The sequence below is a fragment of the Sorghum bicolor genome, chromosome 1 (genome assembly GCF_000003195.3).
Source record: "Sorghum bicolor cultivar BTx623 chromosome 1, Sorghum_bicolor_NCBIv3, whole genome shotgun sequence".
NCBI classification, from domain to species: Eukaryota; Viridiplantae; Streptophyta; class Magnoliopsida; order Poales; family Poaceae; genus Sorghum; species Sorghum bicolor.
The window spans coordinates 58284066-58305184 of NC_012870.2; the positions used below are offsets into that span (position 1 = coordinate 58284066).

The window sequence follows — 21119 nt, forward strand, 5'->3', positions numbered from 1 at the left end:
TTTATCATTCACCTGTGAATGTGAAAGAGCTCAATAAAGATGCCCTTATTTTCCTTTGTTTATTAGAGGCCAGGCAGGAAGGACAAGCAGCTGAGAGCATGCATCTTCGTCGCTCCTGCTGCATCTTTGGTTCTTTTGCTTTATGTGCCTCCTGCATTCATAGGCTCAAATGAACATGCGGCGCTGTAGTCAAAATTTGCAAACACATTTTTCTTACTGAAATGCTACTTGTTTTCAGATTAAAATATCAGAGTGGCAAGTTCTGAACAAATCAGATTTGGTTTGCAAACTGAAGGAAATCGCATACCCTTTCAGCTTCAGTTTGCAGAATTGGAAGGGTCCATTTATTCTGTGGGAAGTCTTGTAGATAGGAATGCTAATATTCATCCATTAGTAAATAATCTAGAAGTATATTGTTTTTCGTTCCTCATGGCCGTGTAAATTAAAGCTTGTTTATGCTCTTTGGAATATTAGAATTGTAGCATGACCGCAGAACGCAGAACTTGAAAAATGAAATGTGCATGATCTCATTGCAATTGCTGCATTAATGGATGCAGTTGCTTTCCACTCCTATAGCAGGCAGCCTGTTTTTTTTCTCAACTCTAGCGTATAACTCCTTGCTTTTCTTGACGGCACATGCTCTTGCTTGTGTAATCCAATTACTTCCATGAGTCCCGTGAAGCCATTGACAGTGTATGCCTGTATGAGCCTAATACCTCTGTTCTCATTAGTCATTACTAAAACAAGCTGGGCTGCAGCAAAGCCAGTTGCTGAAAAACCATAGATGTGTGGTAATAAGCTTATTGGCTGCTATTCCACGATTCAGATGATTTGACCTTGTAACAAAACCATGTGACCATAGATGTGAGGTTTGTGCAATCACCAGTTTATGGAGGTGATCATTAGATTGACTTTTCGTGCTCTTGCAAACCACCCCACCTTTACGTTGACTAGTGCGCGCGCGTGCGGCCGACCTCATTTTGCCCTCCTCTCCTCCCCGGCCCTCCCGCAGCGTCTCGCGATCGTGGGCGGCCGGGTAACCTGCGGTGGCTTGCGCAGGCACGCACACAGCAGCACGGGCCGCACACGCTAGCCCCGCCGCGTACGCTACACGTGAGCGGCTACTGACAACGGCGTCCTCCTCCGCTCCGCAACCGCACTTGCTGCACTCCGGTGCCATGCATAAACAGACTACTGACGTAGGCCTTGTTTAGATCCGAAATTTTGTTTGGATTTCAACACGGTAGTAATTTCGTTTTTATTTGACAAACATTATTCAATTATAGAATAACTCGGTTTAAAAGATTTATCTTACGATTTACAGCAAACTGTGCAATTAGTTTTTGTTTATATTTAATGCTCCATGTTTGTGCTGCAAGATTCGATGTGACGGAAAATCTTTAAAAATTTTTGGTTTTTGGTGTGAACTAAACAAGGCCGCGTTCAGTTAGCTAGAAATAAACCTGGAATGCGCCTAGGAACCATTCCAGCTTGATCAAAGTTATACAAATTAAATTAGTTGAGGGCTTGTTCGAACGGTTACTACGGAATGGTTCCTAGAACGATTTCTACATGAATTTCTTAGCTAATTTATATAACCTTTGATCATTTGTGAGTGTATTCATGAAGAACCGAATAAGCCTTGAACCGTTCCGCTACAAATCGTCCCAGATAACCGAACAAGGCCAATTCTTGTGTGGTGTAATATTGTGTAAGGAGAGTATTGTACAACGCACAATCTTTCATCCTTACGAAACATAGTAGATATATACACATCTAATGTGGTCAGTCCTACTAGAATTTGAAATGCCTCTTTAGAAAGTCTCGACCAAGTTGATTTGATACAAGTCTTATCTCCTCTCGTGATAAAGTAGTCCACCGATCATAGCTCATGCGTAGGATATCAGGGTTCGTCGTGACTGCTGTAAGTCGTAGGCAGAGCATTAGACGTTCTTAATACCCAGGCCTTGTTTAGTTCCAAAATTTTTTGGGAAATCGACAATGTAGCATTTTCGTTTGTTTGTGGTAAATATTGTCCAATCATGAACTAACTAGGCCTAAAAGATTCGTCTCATCAATTCCGACTAAACTGTGCAATTAGTTTTTATTTTCGTCTATATTTAATACTTCATGCATGCGTCTAAAGATTCGATGTGACGGGGAATCTGAAAAATTTTGCAAAATTTTTTAGGAACTAAATAAGCACAACTAGATTTTTCAATTTCTCCTAGTAATGTGGGGTTCTCCTAGTGTTTTAGCATTTAGAATTTAGTATAAACTTTCCCTAGTAAATGCCTCCTAGTGAGGATTTCCTAGTGTTTGACTAATGGTAATGTTTTGTTACTAACTAAAAACACTAGGAGAACTCCATCATTTTAGTAGTGAAGGCCCCACTAGCATAAAGAATTCAGGGGTCAGATGTACGAGACGTCGATGAGAAGCCTTGACGCGCCGTACGTACGTTCTGTTTTCGCAGCGCGCGGATCGTCAGTATAGTTCACACTTCTTCTGCATGTTCGTTGCACGCAGCTACCATAACATGTGTAGCACAATCGTAAAGGAACAGTAATACGTCTGTGATGATTGATTTCCATGATCTAAAGATTAATAACGTCTAGAGCGTTTAATCGGTCCGCCGGCCGTCCAGTTTTTAAATTGCTTGTGCCCGCTACCTCCTTTTTTGTTAGTAAAATGAACGGGATGTCTATGTCTCAAAAGTGAAAGGGTCAGGTGAATTGGAGTTAACACTAATCGAGGTTGAGCATCTTTAAGGGTTTTACATTTGGACTTTACATTCTTGTAATTTGCCAAAAATCGTAAAAAGAGGTATCCAATGGTTTTGCATTTAGAGTTTAGATTTAGGCAACTTGGCAAATGAGAGAGCAAATTTGGCATATATGCCAAGCCGCACACGGCTTGGCAAAAGGCCGATCACGCGCGTCTCCTAGTCCCTCGCGCGACCCAGACTTTCTTCGCGCCATATATCGCGATCGCGAGCAACACCGTCGCCGCCATCCGCTGCAGAACTCGTGAGGGACTCCATGGCGACACAAAACCGCCGCCTCACGCCATGAGTTCAAGGACGCCACGAGTCTGATACGAGTCATCGCGGCGGCACCTGCAACGAGCGGTGGGGAGTAGGAAGAACTGGCGGCGCGACCTGTAAGGAAAACGCGAGAACCGGCGGTGACTTTACGCGTGCGAAGGAAAGTCGCGCGGGAAGACGATCGCGAGCACGCGCGAAGGAAAAAAATTGCGGACGTGTCCACTTTGGCTAATTGCCAACTCAATTATGCAAAACCCTTAGAGATTGCCTATTTTTAGACTTTGTATTTTGTTTTGGGAGTTTGCAAACAACAACAAATGACAACTCAATTATGCAAAAACCCTTGGAGATGTTCTAAGGGTCTAAGATAAATCTAGTCAATGCTATCGAAAATGTGTAGATAAGTTTATCTAGTGTTTTTTAAAAGGACAACAAAAGTTTTTCCATGATTTTTGTTAGACGAAGAAACAAAAAAGACAAGTGTCAGCCTAGTTTTATAAATGAAAACTAAGCTACAAAAACTATACAACTCTGGAGAGTGCTCCACTCATCCTGCACAATTTTGATACAACTGTCATAACTCAAACCACCACTTACAACTTGGTTGAATCGACCCACTAACAAGAACTACCCAACTAAAAACAAATAGGTCGGAGAAAAAGAACCAACTAAGACACTCCAACTAGAAAAGACAACTTGAAGAACCGAGCACTATCACTCTTTGAGCATCGATCAGTAGAAGAGGTAGAAAAAGGGTGCCTTCAAGGAGGGCACAACATCCATAGACGTCGTCGTCCAAGCTTTCTCCCTAACCTTATGCTACGTCCACATCCGTCGCTATCAAAGACCCACAGAGGAAGCCTGACCTAAGGAAACCAACCCAAGCAAGGGGGAGACAGGTGGCAGGGAGCCAGGGAGAAGAGGGCTGGGATCAGAAGATGCCCCCAGTCGCCTAGTCCACCACCATTTCGAGCAATCCCAGCATCAATCCCCGCCATGTAGAGCCTCTAGCAACCCTCATTACGAATTTCCGTCATCAGCACACAGGATCTAGTAGGGGAACGTCGGTTTTGACCAAAGAGTCCAAGGGCGACCGACACCGCTGCATCCATTCTTGGCCCCACTAGGCCCGAAAGGCGCCGTGGACTAGGTTGCCACCCTGATGCCAATGAAGGCCGAAGAGCTCCACCCCTAACCTCTGACACAGAACGCGCGGAGGGGACGGATTCGTGTGGGGGATGTTGGATCTACCTGCCCTCAAACCGGGTGCCATCCAACCAGGAGAACCACACAAAGCACGTTGCAGGGGATGCCCACTGCCGAAACCAGCCAGCGAGCAAGTCGAACAGGCCAACGGCGAGGGAAAAAGAAGAAGATGGGGAGGAGAAGGGACCAGGGTGTTTCACCCACCTATAAACAAGCAATATATGTCTTTCTTCTAAAGAGGATACATTAAATACATAATCCACTAAATTAGATCCTTATTAGCAGTGCCAACTAGGTAGCATATGTAAATAGATCCTGGTTGTTCATTCCTTTGGTAACCAATGTGATTCTTTGCTAAAGAGAAATGATCACTATATGTCCGAATCGTCGTCTCGGCACAACACCTAAAAATACCACATCAGTGGCTCTAGTTAACTTAGACCATCTCCAAGGATTTTCAAAACCCACTCCGAATCTTGTTCTTTTTTTTTGGTAAGATTGAATCCACACTCGAACAACTCCCATATATCAACTCCCGACCTTTGACACTTGGGAAAATTGAATCAATTATGTAGAAATATAGGCTTTTATCAATCGGACAATCCGAAGGTGGAAGGACATGAGAAAAATAATAGTAAGGACATGGTCCCTAATATAACTGTACACAAGATTGAGAAAAAAATATAAAAGATGTTGAGATGATTTCAAAATAATCTAGGATAACTGATGGAAAATGAGTCAGATGACGAAAGTGATTGGAAGAACCTACAATTGTGCTCCCACCTTTTTTAGCCACTTGGAAATCTCATTGATTTAAGAAGTGATTTTTTTTAGAAACAGTTGGAGATGACCTTAGTTAGAAGCCTAAATTCGAGCATGTTGCAGTTATTCAGCTAAATCTGAGCATGCCACACGGCAATCGTGGTAGATTAAAATGCGATCGGAGTTTTAAAGATTAAGAAAAAAAAATTCTGGCCTCGGCACCGTAGAACGAAACCCCAAGATTCTAAGTTTACCAATCATCGGCAGGGCTTCCATATGGCACGAACTGCAATATTACATAAGATCGCATTCTGCAACTGCCGGCTGCAGGGTCGCCAGCCGCCTACTCCATTTCGCCTGGTGGCCATGTGACCTTGCACCTCTAACACGGCAAGCCCGTCGTACGCGACGAGCCCAACGGCGACCCTTGATGCCAATTCGATCAACCCGGCCGGCTTTCGCCTGCCTATAAAACGCACCAGCAGTGTCGTCCACCGATCGACCAAGAAAAACACCGACCGAACATCCAAGTACAAGTACACCACTCGCTACTCTTGAAAATTGTAGGTGATCGACTATAGCTGGTTCGATCGATCGAGCTGAGACGACGATGGCCGCCGCCGTGATCTCCATCTCCTCAAAGGTGGCTGCACTCGCTGCACTGTTCGTGGTGCTCGCCATGTCCGCCGAGGCGGCGAGCCCCAACGGCGGCTGGCTGGCAGCCAAGGCCACATGGTACGGCGCGCCCAACGGCGCAGGCCCTGACGACAACGGTACGTGCCTGCGTCCCACGCACACGGTGGGTGTTACAGTACTACCAATGCCCGTGTGCATGTCTGACGTTGTTGTGTCTGCAGGTGGCGCGTGTGGGTTCAAGAACACCAACCAGTACCCGTACATGTCCATGACGTCGTGCGGCAACGAGCCGCTGTTCAAGGACGGCAAGGGCTGCGGCGCATGCTACCAGGTAGTAGAGTCTACTCTTCTACAAATAAATTAGTTAACCTAGACATAGTTAACTTGCAGTCCCTGGTCAGTTAATTTGATCATCGCGGTCAACCGTAGCAGTAACCCCTTTAATATTCTCGTACCAATTGAAAATCCATCAGATACGGTGCCTGAATAGCACCCACGACGCTTGCTCCGGCAGAGCGAAGCGTGTGATCATCACGGACATGAACTACTACCCGGTGTCCAAGTACCACTTCGACCTGAGCGGCACGGCGTTCGGCGCCATGGCCAAGACCGGGCTGAACGACAAGCTCCGGCACGCGGGCATCATCGACATCCAGTTCAGGCGGGTGCCCTGCAACTACAAGGGCCTGAGCGTCAACTTCCGCGTCCAGGTGGGTTCCAACCCCAACTACTTCGCGGTGCTGGTGCAGTACGCGGGCAAGGACGGCGCCGTGGTGCAGCTGGACCTGATGGAGACCAGCAAGGCCACCGGCAAGCCGACGGGGGTGTGGACGCCGATGCGCGTGTCGTGGGGCGCCGTCTGGCGCCTCGACACCAAGCGGCCCCTGCAGCCGCCCTTCTCGCTGCGCGTTCGGAACGGCTCCGGCAAGACGCTGGTGGCCAGCAACGTCATCCCGGCCAACTGGAAGCCGATGACCGACTACCCCTCCAACGTCCAGTTCCCTAATTAGCCGCACGCGCTGCAATCGCCCAGATCATTGTTATTCGATCGTCCCATTATTAGTTATATTGCTTAATCATGTGTTGTCGTTCGTTCCATTATTTATGTATATGTAAAAAATGTGTGGTCGTTGTACGTACTACGTGTCTTGAGATGCGTGGGATAATGGAGGAGGCAATGTGATCTCCCGCCCACGATCGCAACATTTGAAATAATAACATGATGTTTATTTACGAGCTACTGAAACTTCGCGCAACAGTGTGTGCACGCACGGCGGAACAGGCTGCTTGTGCAGCAGCTAGCGGAGGCACGCAGCGTACGCTTCACGTGAGCAATGCCACGGCTCAGGGCTACGGCCGGCCGCATCCTCTGATTGCGATGTTACCTCGCGTTTCACGCATAGCATCACATCTATAGAGTAAGATCTTTTGAAACGAAGGGAAAAAAAGATGAATTCTACAAGAAAAAATTTCTAGGAAAGAACTCTAAGAAAAAATTCTAGGAATAAAGAATTAGGTTGCTACAAATCCTATGAAATTCCTATGGAATGACTTGTTTCATAGGAATTCTGGACAAATTCTATTAATAGGTTGAAATTGAAGGACGTTTTCTCTCATCAAATTAATTACTTTGTCTTTTACTGCGCTCAATCCAAACGTTTGATTGTGTGAGGCCTGTACCAGAGTCAACTTCATGGTAGCGTAGGCGTTTGGAGGTTGCTTCTGCTTATATTGGCACGGGTTTATTTAATTGTTTTCATACATAACTTCACAGTCAAATTCAATATTTTTTGGTAGGATTCGTGTCAGCATGTGTCTCATTCCAAACACAAGAATGTAAGTGTATTTTGTGCTTGGCTGGTTTTAAAAAATGTGTTGTACATAAAAAAATGATTTAGCTTACTACCCGAGGAATTCACAAAGGTTTTGAAACAAGGGAGGTTGTTATCATGGGTTAAGGCTCTTTTCTAAGCTAATAAAATGTTGGCTTTAGCATAAGATTTTGGACACTGCTGTAGCATCATGATGAGACAAAGGAGTATTTCCAGTTAATTAGCAAGCACAAAACTAGAGACCATGTTGGAGCCGTTTTCTTTCCATGGATGAAAAATTAATGGGTATTTTTTGCATTTCTTATTTCCTGATTCATCAATGAAACTATGTAACAATGTAAATGCTGTGTGCGAAGACACAAAAACGGGAAGTCACTTCTATTTTATAAAAAAAAGATCCTCTTTCGCATGTTTTAAACTTTGTTCATTTAATGTCCACCAACTTCTTGCAAAGCTCACACAGGGCAAGGCAAAAGCACGACATGATATTGCTCAAAAAAAGCAGGACATGATAAAAAAGAAGGATACTGAAACGTGCTCACAAAGCATCCTTGAAAGATAAGATGTGGTTCTTCTGTATGATGCACAAGATTTGTTGAAGTATACCACAAGCCTTGATTTATCTTCGATTATGAATTCATTTCAAAAACATACCCTCTTGAATTTTGAAAGTTTTGTGCAAGGGCTAGTCCATATATACAACCAATGTCTATAAAAGTATTTGCAGTTCAATAATCAAACTAAGAACCATGTCCAAATTGATTAAGAAAGACTATTTAACCTAAGCACCATGTTTAATTTAAAACCTATGGAAGTGCGAACAACACACTACAAACCAAAGCATACTATGGAAAAATGAGGCATGATAGTATACACTCCCTCGAGATGAGAACATGAATGGTCAACCAAATGATCATTGTTTTTTCCTTTTTAGTTTTTATGCAAAACAATGTAAATGAGGTGGATGAAATTCAATTTAAACGAGGGATATGCATGAATCTCTAGCTTTGCCTTTTGTTGACCTGGCACTAATGAGTGGGGTCTCCCTCTTCTGCATGGTGGTCCTTGAGGTGCTTGGGAGCGTCGAGTGTGGGTATGAAGTTTGGTGTGCATTTGATCATCGACATGGAAATGGCGGACCCATGGATTCATGCATGCATCCATCTGGACTATTTTTTTTGAACAAAACAGGGGGGGGGAGAGATTCCCCACCTATATTCATATCAGGCTCCAATCGGAGCAGCAGTGGCAGCAGAATTACAGGATGTGAGGTAGCAGTGCCAAACATTTAGATTAGCTATAGCTTGATCACCTCTAAGACGATTACACCATATTACAAGATCATCACAAACTTTGGAGACAATAGATCTACCAGTAGGATTTTCATTCCTAAAGACTGCATCGTTTGTTGCATCCCAGAGCCTCCAGAGAATGGTCTGTAGAATGAAGGGCCAAAGCTTGATGTATAAACCAGCAGGGGGGGTGAATTCCCAAGTCTCTGCGTCTGGGAGGGAGGCAACATCAACGAGGTGAAGCATGCCCCAGACCTCGGCGCTTACAGGGCAGGTGAAGAAGACGTGGTGTCTGTCCTCAACACTTCTGGAGCACCGCACACATTCTTCATCAGCCAGGATATGTTTAGCAAAGAGGTTGGCCCGTGTGCTCAGTCTATCTTTGTAGTAGAGCCAGGAGAAAATTTTAACTTTGTTCGGCATGCGCGTGCTCCAGATGCGATGGCCATGGGCATCCTGTGCATCCCCCCTAGTGTCTAGGGCGACATAGGCAGCTCTAGCGGTGTATCTCTTCCCATTGAGCTTCATGAGTCTAATATCTGAGGCGTCATCCAGTGTCAATCCCTATAGGCAAAGAAGGAGGGCGGCAAGCTAGGAGCTCGCAGCGTTAGTAAGCCTAGGTCGTAAGCACAAGTCAAAACCCGTTTGGAAAATGTTTCGAACTGAGATGTGAGGCCGGGTAGTATGAGAGAAGAGTGCAGCATGGGATAGGTATAGGGGGCCATCCAACAGCTAATGATCATACCAGAACGAGGTGGAGGCACCGTTGTGAATAGGAACATAAGTGAGGAAGCGATATGTGGAGAGTTCATCATTAACAATCTTCTAGAGATACCCGTCGGCCCCAGCTGCGGAGGTATCTAAGGACTCAGCCTCATGAAGGATCCAATTTTTCCACGAAGCATCCTCACTGGAAAACAACTTGTCAATGAATTTCATGAGCAGGCAATGATTTTGGAGCTCAAGGTCCTTCACGCCAATCCCCCATGGGTTTTGCTAGCACAGATGTTATCCCAGGCAACCAAGCATTTAGAACCATGGCAGGTATCTTCACGAGTCTAGAAGAAAGCGCGGCGCCGGTGATCAATAGCTTTAATCACAGTTTTAGAGATAGACATAGCCGACATATAGTGAAGGGGGATGGAGCTAAGGACAACAGACGAGAGAACAAGCCAGCCAGCTCTATTGAGGAGAGCAGCACTCCAACCGGAAAGGTGCTTGTCCACCGAAGAGATGAGAGGCAGACAATCAGAGACATTGAGCTTGCTGGGGGAAAGTGGAAGGCCAAGATAAACCTGTGGGAAGGTGGAGACAGTGGTACCCAAGTTGGCGGCCACATCATTAGCCAACTCATCAGGGACAACAACTGGCAAGAATATAGTTTTGTGGTAGTTAATAGACAGCCCAGTCGCATCTTCAAAAACCTTCAGAATTTGTTTTGTCTATTGAATAGCATCCGGAGAGCATCGAAGGAAGATAAGTGTGTCATCGGCGTACTGAAGGACAGGGCAAGGAGCATTGGGAATGAGCGGGTGGTGGAGACTGGTAGCAAGGGAGGAGTGATGGAGGAGACGGTGGAGAACATCTGCCACAATAATGAAGAGATAAAGGGGACAAAGGGTTCCCCTGACGAAGCCTATTTTAGCAATTGATCCATCTCCCAGGAACCCCATTAAGGAGGACTGACGTTTTACCGGCGACAAGTAGAGTGTGGATCCGGTGACACCAGGTGACAGAGAACCCCCTGGTACGGAGAATTTGGATCATGCTATCCCAGTTGACACAGTTGAAAGCTTTATGGAAATCGAGCTTGAGGATCAGTGTAGGAGCGTTATGACGGTAGCAGCAGTGGAGGAGGTCGGCGGCATAGGCAAAACTATCAGCGATGCAGCGCCCGAGGACGAAGCCGGTCTGGTCATTGCGACCAAGAGAGAAATCATAGGCTGGAGCCTGGTGGTGAGAACTTTGGATAGGCTCTTGACAGTGGTGTTCTGAAGGGCAATGGGGCGGATGTCCCCCGGCTCCGGAGGGTTACTTTTTTTGGGAGGAGAACAAGGTAGAATCTGTTAATCCGTTCAAGATCAGCAGTGTGGTCATGAAAACCCTAAAAGAGATCAATCATGCTGACGGAGGTGATCGACCATGTTGCTTTAAAGAAAGAGGGGCCAAAGCCATCTGGTCCCAGACTAGTAGTAGAACGCATGGAGAGAACAACTTTTTTGATCTCAGCGCTAGTGAAGGGGCTATCAAGTTCATCGAGGGGGAGAGGCCCATCCGGATACAGAGTGCTCAGCTGGAAGATCCAATCAGTTTCACAGACACAACCCACAAGATTATGGTAGAACGAATGTAAGATATTCGCCTTCTGGCCATGATTATGGTATTCACGTCCATCGTGCTCAACAACTTGAATTCTATTCATGCGCCTTCTCTGATTAGCACAGACGTGGAAATAGCGGGTGTTTTCATCACCACAGATAGCAGCTCTAACTTTACTTTGTTGATTCCAAAAAGAAAGCTTGGCATGTGAAACTCTACTCAGGAGGTTTACAATAATGCACCTCAGATTAGCTTCTGCCTGCCGAAGGGCACGGTGTTCTTCAACGAAGTTGAGAAGGTTGATGACAATTCGGTAATCAGTCTCTTGTTGAGAGATGTGGGGAAAAGATTTTCGCCAAGCTCCGATAGTAGAGCGCGTTGCTTTGAGCCTGCTGGCAAGAAGGGCAGCAGGCACTACTACAAAATTTATTAACCGTGACCTTTCAAAGTGTCTTTCGGAGGCGGGCAGGGTTTGCAACCGTCTTGGTTAATGGTAGTCATTAACCGAGGCGGTTATTTGTTATTAACCGAGGCGGGCATTTTTAACCGCCTTGAAAAATCAATTTATGGAGGCAGGCGCTTTAAAACAACCGCCTCCAAAAATATCTTATTTTCAGAGATGGTTGTGTAATGATCCTGCCTCCAAAATTTTGTTTTCGGAGGCGGACGTGCTATAATGCCCGTCACCTAAAAAGACTGAGGTCCAGTGAGCCCAGTCGAGCCCGATAACTGTGTACGTATATATACAGAAACTTAGGGTTTTGGGACTGTCCTCCTCCCTCTCCCTCACACTTCCTACCCATTCTCCATCTCTCTCACCCACTCCCACTCAGATTCAGCCGAGGCAAGGGCCTAGGCGCAAGCGGCACGAGGCTCCTGTGGTGGCATGGGGTGAGCTGCGCGAGGAGCCCATGACGGCACAAGGCGTCCGCGGTGGCGCGAGGCGAGCCATGCGATGCGAGCGGCCGCGCGATGTGAGCCGTGCGAGGCGCTAGCGGTGGTGTGAGGCGAGCCGCGAGAGGAGAGCCCATATCCACGTGCTTGCCTTCACCTGCTTCCTCTTCTCCAGCCTCATCGCGCTCTGCCTCAAGCAGCTCGTCCGCACATACCCGCCCCACCGCCGCGCCCTCCAACTCCGACGCGGGTCCCTCTGGTGGCGGTGCCCCTCCCTCTAGATCTCGCACGGCGCGGCGTGGACAGCATGGTTCTGGTGGCCGGGGGGCAGATCCATGCGGGGGCGACGCGGTCGCCTCCTCTTCCTCCGGCGTGGCGGCGTGCACGAGAGCCCAGACGAGCTGCGGCGGCGGTGGGTTGTGGATGGGCTTAGCGGGCCCATGGATGGGTTTGCTGGGCTTGTCCATGGGTTTTGTTTTTTTTTGTTTTTTATATCGATTAACAGTGGCGAGCAGGTAACCACCTTGGAAAAGGTCTTATTTACTATGACCTTTAGTTCGAGGCGGTTGGTCTGCCCGCCTTGGTTAAGCACTTTTGCCTGTTTTGGTTAAAAAATATTGTAGTAGTGAGCGTTATTGTTCTCGGTCCGACAACACCAGGCAGTGGTCACGACATCATGAAAACCTGGGGAATGGATCCAAAAGTTTTCAATGCGGAAGACCGTGGATTTAGGAATGGTAGTGGAGATTTCAACTTTGAGGGGAACATGATCAGAGGTGCTTCTGGTAAGGGATGAGAGGACTGTGTTGGGAAGGCGCTCGTCCCAGCAAAGGTTAACAAAGGCTATATCCAACCTCTCTAGCATCGGGTTAGCCCTCCTATTGGACCAGGTGAAGTTCCTGTCCAGAAGTGGTAGTTCAATGAGGCACATATCATTGATGCAGTCGTTGAAGGACTTAGCTTCAGAGAAGTGGAAATTGTTCTTGTTCTTTTCATGAGCATAGCGAATCATATTAAAATCACCACATAGCATCCAAGGAGTGCCATCAGGAGGAGTGATCATTCTAAGTTCATCCAAAAACTCAGGTCTACATTCCGGGGTGGAGGGTGCATACACGTTGGTGATAAGGAAGGATAGGTTAGTTGCAGTGGATGACAAAAAACAGACACCGTATGAGCAGTGGTGGAGGTGGTCATCGCGGTGAAAAGGGATTTAGGCCAAGCAGTGAGGATTCCACCGGCGGCGCCATCAGTGGGGGAGGAGAAGAAACTGTTGAGATGGCGTGGGAGGAAGCTAGAGAGCTTAGTGGGAGTAATGTTGGATAGCTTTGTTTCTTGGAGGAGAACAATATCGGGTTTCGAGGATAGAAGCTCCATAAGCACATCACCACATTTACCAGAGTCACCTAAACCTCTCACATTCCTACAACAAACAGTAAAAGTTCTATTCATGGGAAAAACTGATACAATGTCTTCTTCAGGTAGAGACCACGAACTACTAGCCTGGACTTTACATTATTCCTCAGGTTGAGGTAACCTGGGCTTCCGTCAGCTAGACTGGGATTACAACAAGACGCTGTAGCAGGAAGGACAACTTGAACCAAAGAGAAAAACAGACCAAACAGACATGGCAGGTGGACCCTTCGCCTATGAGAAACAAAATTGGAGGCCACGGGCCTCGCAGCTAGGCGATGTACATCAAAGGAACAGGCGGTGGGTTGCACAGGCACTGTGATCTTGGGGGTTGTCATCATTCCTTCACGGCAGGCGACTCCGCCTCACCAGAGATGGTCGCGAGCTCCTCAGTGGAGGCCCCGCAAGCATCGGCGATCTCGTACAGGGACTCGTTATCACCTCAGGGATAAAAAGGATCAGATAGGAGATAAGATCTAGAGATAGCAGTGCGAATTCGGTGAGACGCACCCGTGAAGTCAAACTTAGCCTGCTGGACCCGAGTGGCCTTGTCCTCCGGGAGCTCGAAGCAGGGGTCGTCCTTGGCCAAGAGCCTGGAGCTCCTGCGCAGCTTGCGGGCAGTGTCCTTGGCCCGCTTGCGTCTAGCACTCCTCTTCTAGGCGCGGCTCTCGTGTTCCTCCTCCGTGTGCCCACCAGCAGAGAAAGTGGTGGGGGCACATCCAGGCTCAAGTGAGACAAGGCAGCAGCAGCTTCTTCTTCATCAACAGTTGGAGCAGGGACGTGCTCCTCACCTGCGGTGTAGTCATGATCTGGAACACCACCAACACCATACCATGGCAGAGCGAGCATAGGATGGTTGTGCTGGGTAGTAGGGTTGGAGTTAGTATTGGCGGCTGCAGGGTGGGGGGTGGGACGTCTGGTGGTGACTGGGTGAAGTCGTGGAGTGGTGGTGGGGAGTTCCCACTCGAGGATAGTGGCAGCGAGGTTATGCGGTGCAGCAGGCATCTGAGTAGGTGCATTGCCAATGGGGTGGTAATCTGGTGGGGTGTGGATAGTGGGGTGGGGACCGAAAGTGTGGTCGGTGAAATCTGGCAAGGGTGGAGCATCGACCCAGGTAAAAATGATGTGGATCTTAGCAATGGCAGCAGGCCCGCTATGGTTGCGCACTAGGAGCTGTTCAGGAACTTCATGATCATGGTCAAGGCGAACCACAACACGCATGGAAGTGAAATCAACATCATGAAGGCAATCGGGGTCAATACAACAAACATTACCGATTGCGCTCAGAGCCTCCCTGGCTAGAGACTCGGTCCAGTGCTCGAGGGGGAAGTCGACTGCGGCTATCTCGGCATAGACGCTGTAGAAGGCGTAGAAGCGGTTGTCAGCTTCCTCGTGCCACTCCACCGTGATGGTGTTGCCCTCAAAGGTGAGGGGGACTCGGCCACCACCTGCTCCCTCGCCTCTGGGCTGCCGAACACCATGATTCCTATGCCGTGAGCGGAGGCCGCGAGGTGGAAGGCCGGGGCCCCGCAGACGTTCTGCATCGCCTGCTTGATGAAGAGGTGGGGGCTGTGGACCGCCTGTTCGATGTACACGTAGGCATACACCCTGGACGCCTCGTACTCGCCATTGCAGACATGGGCCTCCACCATGCCCCTCCGAGCAGGGACCTGGCACGAAGACTCAACCCTAGGAGATGGGGGTGGGGCAAGCGGCTTAGGGAGATCGGCTTGGTCATAGGGAGTGATGGTGGGGTGGAAAGCATTGGAGTGGAGGAGGGTGGTTGCATCGGCGATCATGGTGGAGGTGGTGGGGGAGCGCAATGGGGGGGCGATCTTTGGTAGAGTGGTAAGACTCGGAGGTGGTACTGGATCCGGCAGACATATTGCGAGTGTAAGCGGCTTTGCAGTGAAAACGTTTGTGACCAGACCGATAGCACCGGGAGCATTTTATAGGGTCCCGACACGCAGAGACGAAATGGTCTGAAGCGAGACATCTGAAGCATCTCTTCAACGCAACCTTTTTTTGCCTCTCAGGAATAGAGTGTTTTGCCGAGACAGGGATCGTTGATCAACTTTGGGAGCCGGAGCATTGTCGACGCCGGCGAGGTGAGTACGTGTCTGCAGGAGTTGGCACTTGGTAGAAGTGTTGATGTGGTGGAAGCGGGGGTGATCACCAGCGGTGGTAAAAGGAGGTGAGTAAGCACATTTGTCACAATCACTCGCCAGACAATAGGCCTGCATAGTAGGAGGATGTAGCTGGAAAGAGGCAGGATGAGTGGGGTTACAGTGAGGAGCGACATTAAGGAGGTTCTCTGGCACAGAAACAGTGACTGATCTCATCTCGCCGTGGTCTTCTAGGTCGCCGTTCAGGCGCTCCAACTTGGCCCAAGCAGAGAAAACATGCTCATAAGCTCATCCCACCAGTGATAAAATGTACGTTAGTTGTGATCAATAGTTCGGATGGATTAGTCACTCTAGAATATATGTATTTGGCCTTTTATTCCATATTAGGAATGTGGGTTATGTTTATAATTTATCTTAAAAGTACACTTTGTTGGTGGTAAATGTGGTGTATAACGACCGTCAATAATATTGCCTAATTGCTTTGATGTGGTTAGGTCGGTTGAGGATAGGGCGAAACCTTGTACAGTGACACCTAGAGCCATTGCTAATTTCTCCTTGGAGGTATCCATTGTGTCCTACCTTGCTTGTGTTCTTTGAGTGAAAACCTACCATTCATGGGTGTGCGATTACAGTGCCATTGGCATCGTGATTTTCCTGAAGACGTTATCGTAAAAATCTAGCAGTGGACTTAGGACCTCTTTGATAGCGACAGAACCCTTTTGTGGCCTATGGGAAGGCGAAACTGCTACCTTGATGTGTTATTGAGCTTGACAATGATGACTCAAAGCCATGTTTTTGGTTGTTGGCAATGGTTGCCTTGGCTAATCTTGGAGATAGCTGTTTTTGGGACTTGGTGGCATCTTGGTTCCCTATCTAGGCTTTGTTTCATACCTTAAAACATGTTTGAGATCCATTGATGTGAAGTTGGACCTGCTGTATCGCAAGTGGCAAGCATGGCAACTATGACACAGACTGTGTCACCTTCTCTGTATGTTCGTAATGTTGCATGACGTAGTTAGTGGTTCCATGGTTTGTGGACCAATTTCCCTTATAAATTGGGCTAATTCTCTTCTTCTTTTTAATATGTGCTGAAGCAATATGTTTTGGATCTTAAAAAATGAAGAACAATGCTCAATGGAGATCACAGAAGTTGACACGATGCAAAAACTTTGCTCTAGTGATAAACTAGAGCATTAACTGTAGAGTTTACTGTGGTCCAACAACCAAAGTGTATTTGAGACCAGAGAAAAAAGGATCGCAACTTAGAGGATTTGAATATCGTGGGGGAGAAAACAAATGGAGGCCTTTGAAAAAAGGATTGGATCTCTAAAATTGCTATATGAAAAGCCTGTAAGATGTTTTTTACATGCACTCATACCACGTATTTGTTACTCCTATGAATGTATGCATGGATATTTTATCCATATGAACATGTCGTCATGTCCGACAGACTAAACTAGTAGATCTTATATTGACAAAATGACAATAAGTATCTTGTTGTTAAGGGGCCCATTGTTTATCACTAAAAGAATATCATTGTTTCTCGCTGAAACAAATTTAGAGGAATGCAAGCAACTATATCAAATTGATCGAGGACTTGTCACTACAAAATGGCTTATTGCAATAAGTCTTCCTCTATTTGTCAATAAAATAAATTGTGTAGACTACCTCCAAATTCATATACAATAATGTAGTTGAACTACACCAACCATTGCTGTGCTATTACTATCGGTTCATAACACTAACGTACAGTGATAGACGGGTTATCACCACCGGTTCCTGATGGCTTCAACCGACAGTGAGCTAATGATAGTCTATTTTGCATAAAAAGTATGACCTTTTTATATGAGGTCGGATCAAGATAAACTTTATATCAAAATTATAGAGTTCAAAGATATCTAAAACTTTATAGTTGGCAACTTTTAAATTTGAGATGGTTTCCATGCTTAAATATTCAATATAAGTTCTCGAACTAGATTTGCGAGATGGTTAACAATGTTGAAAAGACAAAGTTAACATCAAAGTTGTAATACTCGATGAGATCTATAACTTTGCAGTTGCCAACTTTTCATTCAAGATAATTTAGAATATCAAATATATAATATAAAATTCAAAATTGTGTAGTTAAAAGAATAACATCAGTTATATGGTTACAAGTTTTGCGTAGCTTAGATGATATGGAAGCTCGAGAGGATTCAATCGTAGTAATACTTTGCACTTGAATTCCTATCACAATTACGTTTTCTCTTATTTTTCTATTTCTACATTTTTCCACTCCCCTAAGGATCAGCATGCAAGGCAAGTAGGCAACATATATCAAAAGTCAGCCCCGAGTTGTGCCTTGCATGATCTAATAAAGCTTCCATATTTATGGACTTTTCCCGCCACGTTGCAGCTGTAGTTTGTTGCAACAACCATGTAACATTCTTTTAAAGGGACAATGATTCGGCGAGAATGCATATATATAAATGTTAACAGAGTATTCATTGTAACGCGATATTTGTTTTCCTGAAATCAAAACAAGTTAACGCCGTTACTAGCTACGTGGTGGCACATCTTTTAGCTGCACAGCGGATGTGTGGACACGACGAAATAACACGGCACCACGTCGGGTGCAAAGCGCCCAAAGACCTGTTGTGTTTTGAAAATGCTGAATGTGTGTCGCCCCTTTTTGCCTGTCTATATATGCGACATGCCGGCCTCGCCCTGCTCCGGCAAAACCCGAACACGACGACCTTGAGCTGAGATGGCCGTCGCGATCTCCATCAAGGTGGCTGCACTCGTCATCTCCGTGTTCGCCACGCATGGCGCTCGCGCGCAGCCGAGCTACAACAACGCCTCCTCCTCCTCCGCCCGCAGAGAGTTGTACTACTCCAGCACCACCGGCGGCAGCTGGCTCCCTGCCAAGGCCACCTGGTACGGCCGGCCCAACGGCGCCGGCCCTGACAACAACGGTGTGTGTGCGCCTGGAATGCTGTCGTGTTTTCCTTGTGTTTTAATTTAATCTGTGTCTTTGCTTTCATGCACGCCTGAATATGATGTCGATCGTGGTGCTGATCGATATGTTTCTTTTTGCAGGTGGCGGGTGTGGGTACAGCGGCACCAACCTGTACCCTTTCAATTCCATGACGTCCTGTGGCGACAGGAACGTGTTCAGGGACGGCAAGGGCTGCGGCTCATGCTACCAGGTATACTACTACGTGAAACATGCATATAGCAGTCCTTGTTTGCTTGCGGTCGACTCGAGCGTTGTGTGTGTGTGAGTGGCGAGTGCGCACGTCTCCCTGCCGATCGTGTTGCGTTCAGCGTTCAGAGAGGCCGGTGAACCGCGACATGGACATGTCTTGATCCTGATCTGTTTGGTTGGTCTGCTGCTGCTTCTCAGATAAAATGCGTGAGCAGCAACAACCCTGCCTGCTCCGGCGTGCCCCAGACGATTATCATCACCGACGTGAACTACGACACCAGCCTCGGCCCCAACCGTTTCGACCTCAGCGGCACGGCGTTCGGCGCCATGGCTAAGCCTGGCCTCAACGGCAAGCTCCGCAATGCCGGCGCCCTCAGCATCCAGTACAGGAGGTCAGTAACAGTTAGTGTAGCAGAATTTCTGACCTGACGCATCGATCGATCGACCTGATGACCCACGCCGACGCCGCAGGGTGCCCTGCAACTACAAGGGCTTGAACGTGAGGTTCCACGTGATGGGAGGCTGCAACCCATTCTACTTCGCGGTGATCGTGTACTACGCGGGCAGCGATGGCGCCGTGGTGCAGGTGGAGCTCAAGGAGGCCAACTCGCGGACATGGAGGCCGCTGTACGAGTCGTGGGGCGCCGTCTGGAGGATAGACCCGGGCCACCCGCTGAGGGCGCCCCTCTCGCTGCGCGTCCGCAGCGACGGCGGCAAGACTCTGGTGGCCTACGACGTCATCCCGATCAACTGGAGGGGCAATGCCGATTACCGTACCATCGCTCAGTTCCGCTGAGGGGCACACACCGCGACAATGAACACTCCCCTCGATCTTAACAGGGTTCAGTACATTTTTATCTTCAATCGCGTGGTTGAAATTTTAACGTATGTATTGCATCATCTCATTTTTACGGTGTTTTTTGAGGTTTCAAAATCATTCCTACTTGCGATTTTGAGAATTCTAGATACTTGTTCTTGTGTGTCTTGAGATGCATAGTACGTGGAATAGATATACAGTATACTCGTATATATATATATATATAGGAGGCAAAGTGTTATATTCATGTGTTCCACTATATATCACAACTGTTTACAACTACCTTCGTATTGGCAAAAAGAAAAGATATGTGTACCGTGTAGCGCGTGTAACCAAATCTAGTTGATAAATTTTGATGTGGTGTCAGTGTGTGTATATATGCTCAATCTTCCTCTCGCATGTGCGTCGTATGAGAAGCAAATCACGTACAGGAGGATCGGAGTTGCCTCGATGCTGGCTCTCTCTTTCCAATCAACCATGCGCGGTGTACGTGTATACTCACGTGATTACAGCCTCATCGTCAAGGGATTCACTTCCGAATCAGGCGTTTTAGGGCCCGTTCGTTTAGACATTTCAAGCCTGGAACAGCGTGGAACGTTTTCAGTCTAGTATAAAATATTGAATGGTTTCATGTTTGGAACGAACGGACTCTTAATAAGTATACTCTGGGATGGAACAAATTAGAGTACTTTTATAAGGGTCATTATGATTTTATTTTAGTGATCACATGACAACATGACCCATGGATTAATAACGTTTAATTTTCAAGTATTTGTTCCCTTGTCTAAGACATGGCTAAAAGTAATGTTCGCTGATTTATTGTGAGAGAAAAACATTGCTGAATGACTGACAGATTCGACAAGCGAATAGGACTTAGTGTCATAGATGTAAGAACTATCTTTATATATAAAAAGCCTCGAGTGTCCAAGACTATCCAAAAAGATGAAGTTGTGCTCGATCGGTGATTTTTGCACAGCACTGACAATGTGGGGCCACCCATACGACTCCCACCTACACCACCTTTGGTCCTCCCTATCACTCCCGCACCGAGGCCCTCCTCCGGCATCAAGCTATCCGTGATCAATGGTCCACTGCCCTATTGTTGCCGGTTGCTCTATAGATGCAGGTTCTGACAAGACCCGATCATGTCAGTCTGGTGCTCGGAGCAAAGCTAAAATATAGAGCCATTAATATAAATATACTAATAGTGATGTTTTTAATAAACACTTAAATACATCCAAAAACATTATTATTATACTAATTGTAAATATTGTCTTAAAGTTTTCTTCTAATATTGGGAGATGTGAAGTTATTGATTGGCATCAATATCAATCTCATCTTATAATTTCTTCTCAATGCATAAAGACACCAAACCATTTAATCTTTCTGAATACATTATGGACCTCGAATACTTCATCAATAATTCCAAATATTATTAATAAGCAATTTACCAAAAAAATATGTTATGACATATTCAATATTAAAATCAAAAGAGAATAGGTTTAGGTCACGCTACACTATATATAGCTGCACGCCACCTCTGTACGGGATTTCCAAATCCCATATCAGAATAGTCTTGAAGTCTTTTT

The 21119-nt window shown here is 46.7% G+C and overlaps 2 protein-coding genes across 2 annotated transcripts; both read left to right on the forward strand.

Moving 5' to 3' along the window:
- LOC8058094 (expansin-B6) lies at window positions 5486-6890 on the forward strand. Its single transcript, XM_002464904.2, has 3 exons — window positions 5486-5787; window positions 5872-5981; window positions 6124-6890. The coding sequence occupies exons 1-3, from the start codon at window positions 5625-5627 to the stop codon at window positions 6658-6660; spliced, it is 810 nt and encodes a 269-aa protein (XP_002464949.1). The 5' UTR covers window positions 5486-5624; the 3' UTR covers window positions 6661-6890.
- Window positions 18249-19812, forward strand: LOC8055664 (expansin-B2). The gene is made up of 4 exons (XM_002464905.2): window positions 18249-18480; window positions 18605-18714; window positions 18912-19105; window positions 19185-19812. Exons 1-4 carry the CDS (start codon window positions 18273-18275, stop codon window positions 19507-19509), a joined length of 837 nt encoding a protein of 278 aa, XP_002464950.1. The 5' UTR covers window positions 18249-18272; the 3' UTR covers window positions 19510-19812.